Source organism: Pipistrellus kuhlii, unplaced genomic scaffold (assembly GCF_014108245.1).
Source record: "Pipistrellus kuhlii isolate mPipKuh1 unplaced genomic scaffold, mPipKuh1.p scaffold_m20_p_170, whole genome shotgun sequence".
NCBI lineage: Eukaryota > Metazoa > Chordata > Mammalia > Chiroptera > Vespertilionidae > Pipistrellus > Pipistrellus kuhlii.
In genome coordinates this window covers 90,001-100,648 of record NW_023425483.1, presented here as the reverse complement: position 1 = coordinate 100,648, position 10,648 = coordinate 90,001, and the positions used below count along the sequence as shown (strand labels likewise).

General features: G+C 60.6%; 1 protein-coding gene across 1 annotated transcript in view; it reads right to left on the bottom strand.

Moving 5' to 3' along the window:
- Positions 1 to 268: 268 nt before the first annotated feature.
- Positions 269 to 10,648, bottom strand: part of LOC118721058 (arf-GAP with SH3 domain, ANK repeat and PH domain-containing protein 2-like) — a 35,473-nt gene continuing 25,093 nt past the window's right edge. The window contains exons 2-3 of the mRNA XM_036441580.2: positions 6,112 to 6,184; positions 269 to 552 (exon numbers count right to left, since the gene is read on the bottom strand). Of these exons, the coding sequence (XP_036297473.2) occupies positions 269 to 552; positions 6,112 to 6,184 (357 nt within the window). The remainder of the gene's footprint in view (positions 553 to 6,111; positions 6,185 to 10,648) is intronic.

Here is a 10,648-nt window from a genome sequence, read left to right as displayed (position 1 = left end):
CCTCCTCGGCTCCGCGCTGGGGAGGAAAACAGGCCTAACCGTTCGTGGTAACGTCCGCGCTTTGATGCTGGTCACGCTGCTGGGTAAGACGGTCTGCAGCACGCTCTTACACGCCACAGGTTTGAACACCGGCTGTGACCACCGGAAACAGGCCCTTCCACAGTGTACGCTGATTAAAGACGGAAGTCAGATGGATGATTCTGCCCCCCAGCTGTGCGCAGTGACCACACCGGGCTGAGTTTTAAAGCCGTGTTTGCCGTTACAGCTCTCAGGTGTGCCCACGGGGCCTGGTGTGTGCAGAGCGATCGCCCACCGTCCGGTCCAGCAGCAGGCCGGGGAGCCCCGCGCCCGCCCCCGCGCCCGCCCCCCCGCCCCGCGCCCGCTCCGAGGGCGCGCCCGCACTCACCAGGTTCTTGAAGAGCGCCGTCAGCTCCTTGGTGAACACCGAGAACTTGAGGAAGGCGCTGCCCAGGTCCGGGTCGTCTCTGCACACGCAGTTGCCGCCGAACTTCTCCAGCGCCTGCGTGTACTGCTCCTCGTTCTCCACGTGCGCTGCGGTGGGAGGGGACGGTTACCGGGCGCTCCAGCTGCCGGCGAAACCGAGCCCTCGGCAGAACCCGCACCTGAGCCCGGCGGGCGTGGCTCAGTGGCTGAGCATCAGCCTATGGACCAGGAGGTCAGGGGTTCGATCCCCGGTTGGGGGCATTCAGGAGGCATCAGTATGAGCGAATCAGTGACCCTTCCCTCTCAGCCATGTTCCTACCCCTCCCTCCCCCCCTTCCTCTCTTAAAATCCAAGAAAGGGAAAGAACAACAAAAGCTGCATTTCAGAGACGATGGTTCCACCTTCCACTTCACCCACTTTTCATTCTGGACCCGGTGGTCCGTCTTGGGGCAGCTCCTTCCCAGCCACAAGCTGTCAGAACTACTTCAAACCTGGCGGCCGGGCGGGGCCGTCCCGGGGGGTTAAAGGAGCGACAGCCACGGCCGCGGGCTGGTCACTGCCCCGGGGAGGGACAGGTGCAGCGGCCAGTCCCTGGGGCCACGTGGAGCCCTTCAAACTGGTGCCTGGCTCGGCCGGCCTGGCTCAGGGGGTGAACATCGCCCTATGAACCAGGAGATCATGGTTCGATTCCCGGTCAGGACACAGGCCCGGGTTGCAGGCTCGATCTCCAGGGTGGGGCGTGTAAGGGGCAGCCGATCCATGATTCTCTCTCACCATGGATGTTTCTACCTCTCTCTCCCTCTCCCTTCCTCACTGAAATCCACAAAAACATATAATAACAAACAAACAAAAATGGTGCCCAGACGTCCAGGCTGCTCCATGTGAACCCCCAGGGCAGGGAATCGCTTTCCGGCCTGGCAGGCGGCCTGTCACCTCAGGTTCCACGTACCCTGGTCCCTGAGGCCCTTTACCCTTGAACGAAGTGGTGCTCAGAGGGTCCCCCAGGTCACACGGTTGGAAGAGGCGGGCAGGGCGCCATCACCCTCCGCCCACGACGCAGGCTGCTGCCCAGCCCCGGCCCCTGGGGAGGAGCCAGCCTGGCGCGGGAGCGTCAGCCAAGCTTCCCCTTCCGGCACCGAGGGCGGACGGACGGACGGACGGACGGACGGACGGACGACGTCCTCTGTCCCTCCTGGGCTTCCCAACCGCTGCGGTTACATCACAAAGAAGTCTCCCCTAGAAACTCCGCAGTAACGTGGTAACCCTGGCAACGCCAATGGTGGCCACGGCGGCTTTCCGGCGCGGTGGCATCATCATCCCGGTCATTGGTTCAGGTGCCATGATGACCTCATGATCATCACCAAGTCATGGAACATGATCGCACCACCATCTCATCTCATGTAACATGATCTCACCAGCTCATGTGTCATCTCATGATCACCAGCTCATGGAACACGATCACATCATCTCATGATCATCACCAGCTCATGGAACACGAACGCACCATCATCTCATCACATGTAACACGATCTCACCATGTGTCAGCTCATGTGTCAGCTCATGATCACCAACTCATATAACAGGATCTCATCATCTCATGATCATCACCAGCTCATGTATCACCATCACATATGTATCACGATGATCTCCTGATCATCTCATGCGTCATGATAAATTCATCTCATCTCATGTAACATGATCTCATCATCTCATGTAACATGATCTCATCATCTCATGTAACATGATCTCATCATGACAATCATAGGTAACATAATCTCATCATCATCATCTCTTGTAATGTGATTTCATCATCACTGCTCAGCATCCTAATGACCTCACGTATTTATATTAAAGCGTTTCCATCCGCTGCATCATCATTCCTGATGCTCGCGCTGTCCCAGCATAGGTCAGGGGACCTTTAGTTGATCTACCTGAGGTGTTTTTTTTTCTTTTTCTTTTCTTCTAAATCCTCACTTGAGGCTATTTTTTCATTGATTTCTTTTTCTTTTGTCTTTTTTTTAGAGATTGGAGGGAGGGAAGAGACACAGAGAGAGAAACATCGATGTGAGAGACACATCAATTGTTTGCCTCCCGCTTGCACCCTGACCAGGACCGGAATCAAGCCTGTGACCTAAGTATGTGCCCTTGACCGGAATCGGACCCGGGACCCTTCAGCCCAATGCTCTATCCACGGAGCCAAACCAGCTCGGACTCTAGTTGAAAACAAATTTCTCTTCTTGCAAATAAACGTGAAGGTTCTTAATAAAGACCGCAGCCCGGGGCTCCGCCCCCCCCCCCTGCCCTCTCCTGCGCCCCCCCCCCTGCCCTCTCCTGCCCCCCCCCCCCCCCGCCCCCCCCCCCCCCCCCCCCCCCCCCGCCGCAGACTTTCCTCCTGGGGAACAGAACGTGGCGGAGCGCCTGTCTTTTTCTTTGGCCAAAACCAAATTTAAAACAGGAGCCTAAAATAAGCAGCTTGGGAGTAAGTTTCTGGAGAGAGCCCAGACTGGGCCTCAGCTTTATTTATGGCCCCGTGAAGGCTGTTCTAAAACCAGCCCCCTCTCCCGCTCCCGGCTCAGACACGGCTGTAACCCGGTTCGAGAGGGATCCAGACCGGGCGCTCCGGCGGGGGAGGGGCGGGAGGGCGGGCAGGAGTCCCCGCGACCACGGGTAACACCGGCTCTTCCCAGGGAAGCCGCGGCCCTCCGGCCCGCACCTCACGCAGAGCCCCACGTTCCGCGCCCACGTGGGGGGATGCCGTGCGCCCAGACGGACCCAGGCAGCCCCGGCTGTGCCGGCTGGGCTGTGTGTGCTCCTCTGTTTGTCTGACTATCACGTGCAAACACGGACACCGAGGACATGCCCAGTGCGTGTAGTGCAGCAAACGTCACTGGACCAACCACAACTCAACAGGCCAGGCACAGGCCGGCCACCGCCCAGCGCTGCCAGGGGTGGGACGGGGGCGGGACAGGACCCACAGCAAGGCAACCACCCACCTGCCCCTCCCCCCTCTCTCATCACCCCCCCGCCCTCCCCCCCACCTGCCACAGGGTGGCTGCCCTGCTGGGACTCAGACGCATGTGTCACCGTCCAGGGCGAGGTAAGCCGGCCAGGCGTCGTTGCAGAGCCAGGCGTGCTGGGTGCTGAGGCCCAGAGGCGCCAGAGGGGGCATCTGAGCTGAGGCTCCAACGTCAGGTAGGAATTCCCAGAGCAGCAGCAGAACGGAGGTGCCAACCCCAGGAACATGTGGGTGGTGAACGGTGAATGGGCAGCTGGTGACCCCAGACCTCAGGCTCAGGTGGTGGTGAGGGGGCCGCTGGTGACTGACGGGGACCCTGCAACCCGATCCTGCCACACGGCCTGTGGCATTTGCACTCCCCCCACATACACACATACACACACACACACCGTGCTCTTCCTACTTCCCAGCCTCCTTCTAACTCACTGATCTCCTCATGTCCTCCTGGGCCTCCCGCTTGGACCTCTGAAACCACTGACCTACCGGTCGCCACGGGACGTCTCCAGGCTGCCTGCGTCAGCAGTGGGGCCAGGGAGGTAAAGGTGAGGTCGCCTATGAGGAAGTGAACACCGGAGTCTGGCCCTGTCCTTTGATCACTCCCCACATCAATGACAGGAAGGGACAGCGGAGGCCTGTGTGAGTGACTAACAGCCTATTCCCTCCGCAGCAGACGGCACTGCCGGCACAAAGGTACAATGCGCCACCGTCCGCCCGGTGTGCAGTCAGAGGACAGGCGCACACGGAACACGGGACACAGCACACACGTGCATGGGACATGGGACACAGTACACACGTGCACATGCACACGCACAGCCGCATCTCGATGACAACTGCGGACGAGGAAGCAGGCTGGGAGGCACCAATGCTGCAGCTGGCATCTCCCGTGCGCGAGGGGAGCCCTGGGCGGATGGCACCTGAGACCTCGGCCTGTAGCCTGTGCTGCTTTCGTCTCCTGTGGTCACGGACGCCTCTCACACCGGGACAGAGCTGGGTGCCTCCGGGAAGGCATGCTTGCATCACCTCACACCACGTCTGGGGTGCAGACCACACGCGGTGAGAAAGGCCCAGCCAGAGCAGCCTAACCCTCCAGGGACCAGGACCCCGGGCACGGCCCTGCTGACCCCGCGGCTCAGGCTCCAACCTCGGCGCTGCCTCCGGCTCGGCTTCCTCCGGTGATGAACGGGCGTCCTGGCTGCCAGGTCCCCCTCCCCCAGCCACCCACCGGGATTCCGATGGCCGCCTCCACCGCAGACGAGCGACAGCCCGAATCTCAGACCACATCTGAGCCAGGCTCCCTCCCCCACTTCCTCAGCGCCACCTCCACTCTCCGTGGAACCTGCCCGGGAGCTCACTTCCTCGTCGGGGCAAGCCGCCCCAGCAGTGACTCTCCCGCGCCCACACGGACACCCGCCTCCCGGGCCTCCCACCGAGCTTTCGGTTCTCAGATGCGAGGTTCCTCTCCCACGTCAGCAACGGAGGGACCTCCCAGAGACACACGGACGTCTCCCCCGCCCCCCGTCAGACACACGAGGAAACGGCTCTGCCGTCCAGCGGCACCTCAGGGCCGGGGTCCTAGACCAGCACAGGTTCCAGAACAAACACCAACCGGCCTTTTAATCGAGCTCAGACCGCAGTCCATTGTGATTGGGGAAAATTGCGGTAGAAACCGTTTCTCAACTAACTGCTGTCTTAACGGCTCTGGGAATAACAGACCTACGGCGTGTAAGAAAGCGCTCGCGTTGTATGCGCGGGGGGCTTGCCGATGCGTTTTCGGTCCAGTCCATAAACCTAGGTGTTACACGTGCATGTGTGCACACCTATGCATAAGCATGCGAGTGTTTTCGTGTGTTTGGTGTGTGCATCTGTGTGCAAATGTGTGCCCCAGCTACCGTGTTTCCCCGAAAATAAGACATCCTCTGAAAATAAGACCTAGTGCATGGAAAGATAAGACATCCCCTGAAAATAAGACCTAGCGCAACTTTGGGAGAAGAAATTAATATAAGACACTGTCTTATTTTCGGGGAAACAGGGTAGACTCTGAAAGGCCTGCAGCTTCCGCGCCACCTAAGCACACAGCTGATTAGCTCACACTCAGGCTCCATCCGGCACCCACTGAGCCCAAACTCTGAGGGCGGGCGGCGGGCACCGGGCTCGCTGACAGGCAGGTGTGGGCACACGTGAGTGCCGTGTGGTTCCAGGTCAGACAGTAAACACCATTCTGGCTCAAGGGCTGTAGAAACAGCCTGGCTGCTCCAAGTCCCTCCGACGCCTTCACCGCGGGACAGTCTGCGTCACACACCGCCGACACCTACCGTGGAACTGACTCCCTCAGAAACACGTCTAAACCGTCAACACCTCAGCTCACCTCTGTGACTGCACGCCCAGAAAAAGGAGACTGAGTCAGCCAAGGCCTTGCATGCACACATGCATAACCCACGGCCCAGACCATGGCGTGGTGAGGGCCAGGGTGGGGGTATGCGGGCTGGAGGTCAATGGGACACAGGTAATACCTTCCTCACTAACGATGTGTTTAAAAAAGAAAAAGAAAAAGGGGATGTACGTGGCTGTTCACTAGCAGTGACAGCGGAGCCTGGGCTCATCACTGCTGGTGCTGGACGGCCGAACCTCGGAGCGGCCGGGGAGGGACTCACCCAGCCCAGAGATGTTGATGGCCTTCACGGACTTCTTCATCTTGTACAGCACCATCCGGTCCACGTCCAGCGCCTGCAACGCAGAGGGCAGACCCATCAGCACAGGGTTCAGGCCCCGGTCACAGCTACGGGGATGGCACGTGAGGGCCGCTTCGAGGCTTCGCAGGACAAATCCCATTTCACGGTGTGAGGACCAGGCCCTCCCGGGCCTCTGCCCCTGCACACACCACCCGCGGGACCGGCCTTCCGCCGAGACCCCGGGCCCCCGGTCCCACCTCCACGGCCGACCCTCGTCCCCCCGGGAACCGGCAGGGCGCCGGGCCAGGCGGGGCGCCGGGAACGCCGTGGGTGGGGGCACGGCTGGGGTGCGGCGAGGCCCACTGCCACGTCACCCCTCCAGGACACCACCTTGTACGGCGCCCCCTCCCCCGCCCAGCAGGGGGCAGAAAGGCCCAACGCATCCTTGCTCGTTGCCTCGGAAGGCGTCCTCCCCGTCCCTGCCAAGCCTCAGAGTCTCCCCTGAGAGCGGGAGGAACAGCCCTGCTTTGCGAGGGCGGCTGCTGACAGACACGCTTAGTATTTCACCCTCAGCAGGCGCTGACAGACCGGCCGGCGGCACTCAGCGGGCCCTGATGGAGTGTGCGGACGCCGGGAGGGAGGCCGCAGTGTCCGTGGACAGGGACAGGACACAGGGCTCCCGATGGAGGACATGACGCCCAGCGGGGCGGAGCCCGGCGTCTCCGGGCGCGGCAGACTCGCCAGCAGCACCGTGCGTTTTGACCGTAACGTACTGCAGTGCCGCTGGCCTGTAACGGAGCCCCGCCTCCGACACAGGCGCTGGGCTCCAGCCCCGGAGTCCCTCCCGAACCCACACTCGGCAGCATCGGGAGTCCCGGCTCTAGTGCGACTTTTTATATGTACACATACATACACACTAGAGGCCCCGTGCATGAAATCCGTGCACAGGTAGGGTCCCTAGGGCTGCCCAGGGATCAGGTCCCATCGGGGCCTTCCTCCGTCCCGCAACACCCCCTGGTGGGCAGCACATGTCATAGCAAGGGATCAAACTCCTGGTCTCCTGGTTGAACTCCCGCAGGGACAACTTGCACATTAGGCTTTTATATATATAGTACATAGATAGATAAATTGATTTCAGAGAAGAAGGGAGAGGGAGAGAGAGATTAGAAACTTCAATGACAAGAATCACCCAATTGGTGACAAGAATAACCAACTCCGAGATCGGCTGCCTCTTGCACTGGGGATGGAGCCCACAACCCGGGCCTGTGCCCTGACCAGAACCGAACCCTGACCTCCTGGTTCCTAGGTGGATGCTCAGCCCCTGAGCCCTAAACAGGCCAAAGTAGGTGGCCTTGCTTCTGTTTTGGGAGGGGGGGCGCCAAGTACAGCTGAGAAGCAACGGGGTAGAAGCCAAATGTCCGACCTGAGGAACAGCCCGCCAATGACGGGCACCCGGCGGGGTGAATCCGACAGCAGTGGCGGAGGGCGCACAGGCTGTGAGTGTGGCCGAGGCCATGTCGTCAGGAGCCTCCGGGGTCGCCAAGTCCAGCCCCCAGTGCCACCGCCCTCCCTGGCCCCGCCCCTGCCCTCGGCAGAGGTGAATGAGAGGCCAGAGCAGGCGACAGGCACTGTGGCTCCTGGTGCTGGGAGGAGGTCTGGGAGCCGACAATGGAGGCGGACGCACCAGCAGCGCGAAGGCCCCCCAGTGCCCGCCCAGGTGGCCTGTTCCCGGGGCAGACGCCGGCAGGACGCCTGCTGGGTCCCCAGACGCCTCCTCACTCGGCTCTGCCCCCGGGACTGAGCGAGGAGCTCAGACGCAGGGCAGGAAGCGGCTGTCTGGGGGGGAGCATCACACACACACCGGGACCCGGCAGCAGGAGGTGCTCCCTCGGCCCCGAAGGAAGCGGGAGGAGGAGGGGCGGCCCCCACGCCGGGCTGGACCCAGAAGCCCCAGCGGCAGAGGTGCAGGAGCCGCGGTGGAGGCTGGGGTGACCTTCAGCTGGGAGTGAGGTCAGCCCAGAAGACAATGGGGCAGACGCAGGCCTTTCCCCAGGAAACAGGCCCGAGCCACGTGACGCCACACGGGGACGAGCACAGGGGAAGAGACGTGGGAGAGAGGCTTCTTTCTCCCTTTTGCTGATTTCAGAGAGGAGAAGGCAGCCGTGCCTGTGATGCCTGGACAACCAGCGCGGGACGCAGAGCCCTGTTCCCTCAGCTGCCAGCCACCTCTCCTTCCCATCATCCACCACTGGTCCGCGGGGCCCGGACTCCGGGGCCGCTGAGCCGGCTCTCAGCCGACTGAGCCGGCTCTCAGCCCACCTCGGCTCACAGACGGCGAGTGGCCGAGGTCCGGCCTCGATACGTGGGCACGATGATGCCTAAGAGCCGGGGACCCGTCGCCACTTGGCCATCAGGCGGTCAGTGTGTGTGGAGGGGAGCGGGGCTGTGGCCAGACAGTGCCCGGGCCCGGATCCACGCCGTGAGCGCAAGTGAAGAGGAAGGAGAGGGACGAGAAAGCGACAGGAACTGGGTGTGTATGCAGGAGCAACAGGGACAGCTCCCACCCAACGGCCAGCTACCCTGCCTGGTCCTGGCCCGGGGCCCTCTGACCACCGTTTCCTTGGTAACTTGGTGACAGCATCATCCCCACATTTCAAACGAGGATGCTGAGGCCCGAGGGCACCTGGGAGACGGGAGCCAGGAGCCAGTGAGCAGCACAGATGGGACTCGGACCCTGGAACACAGGCACCAGGCTGATCCACGTTCCTCCACCCGGCCTCACAGCCTCACACACCTTTGCCGGGAACCGATTCCAGCGTGTCGTCATTACAAGACTTTCACCAAAAGGTTGGTGAGGCTTGGGCGGCTCCACAAGGATGAGCCACAAATGTAATTCACCTGTTGGAAACGGCACTTCGCCCAAACCTGAATAGGATAATCGTTAGCTGCCAGACAGCTCAGGGCATGTTATTGCCTCCTGTTGGCCAAACAGCTGAACAGCTGTAGGCTGTTCCCCAATCTGACAATACCCTTTGATACCCTACCCTCTGAGGTGTATTATCTCCACCTTGCCTTGGCACAAATGGTGTTAATAAAAGCAAGGGGTCTCGAGTCGAGGGAGGAATCTCTACTTCCTTCAGCTGAAGATCCTGACCCCCAATGCCTTCCCAAATGACCAGCCCCTTTCTCCAGAATGCTGAGCCCGTTGTAAGGCTGAGTCAAAAACCTCGGCGCACCATGCAACCGTCGCACCATGTAACCGGTGCACCATGTAACCGGCGCAGCAGCGAGCCCACCGATGCACTCCGATCAAAAGCAAGGTCCAGCCGAAACCGGGGTGGCTCAGCGGATAGAGCATCGGCCTGCAGACTGAAGGGTCCCGGGTTCGATTCCGGTCAAGGGCATGTACCTTGGTTGCGGGCACATCCCCAGTAGGGGGTGTGCAGGAGGCAGCTGATCGATGACTCTCTCTCATGATGTTTCTAACTCTCTATCCCTCTCTCTTCCTCTCTGTAAAAAAATCAATAAAAATATATATATTTTAAAAAAAAAAAAAAACAAGGTCCAGCCCGGCTGGCGTGGCTCAGGGGTTGAGACCCGTGAACAGGGGGTCACGGTTGGATTCCTGGTCAGGACACAGGCCTGGGTTGATCCCCAGTGGGGGGTGTGCAGCCAATCCAGGATTCTCATTACAGATGTTTCTATCTCTCCTCCTCCCTTCCTCTCTGAAGTCAATACAAATTTTTTTTAAAAAAACAAAGCCCAGGTCCAAGGCCCAAGTGCTGTCAGGCAGGCGAACAGCTGACACTGACCGCCTGGTGCTAGTGAGGATGGAGCCGTGGGAGGCCTCCCGGGCTCCGGGGATCTGGAACCGTCCCCAGACGGCATCTCCTTGGCAACAGGCAAGTCAGCCTCGTTAACTGAGGAGCAGAGAGTTCACCCTCACCCAGGTTTCCAGCTGCTCCCTCCCTCCCCAACGCCACGTCCGGCAGCCGGTGCCCACGAAGCTCACGGGCAGGCCAGCTGCTCCACGCAGCTCCCCGTCCCCCGTGACCAGGCGTCACCAGCCTTTCCCGGGCAGGCGCTCCGGCATGGGCAGACCGGGCTCTGAATGCTCGCCAGCAGGCTGAGCGCCCGGAATCTCTATTTTTAGCTCTGGCCGGTGTGGCTCAGTGGATAGAGCGTCGGCCTGGGGCCTGAAGGGTCCCGGGTTCGATTCCGGTCAGGGGCATGCGCCTTGGTTGCGGGCACATCCCCAGCAGGGGGTGTGCAGGAGGCAGCTGGTCGATGTTTCTCTCTCATCGATGTTTCTAGCTCTCTTCCCCTCTCCCTTCCTCTCTGTAAAAAAAAAAAAAAAAATCAATAAAATATGTTTAAAAACAAAACAAAACACAACAGATCTGTATTGACGAATTTATACTAAAGAAACGATCCCAGCCCTAGCCGGTGTGGCTCAGCGGACAGAGCACCCGCCTTCAGCGTGAAGGGCCCCCGTTTCAGTTCCCGGTCAAGGGCATGG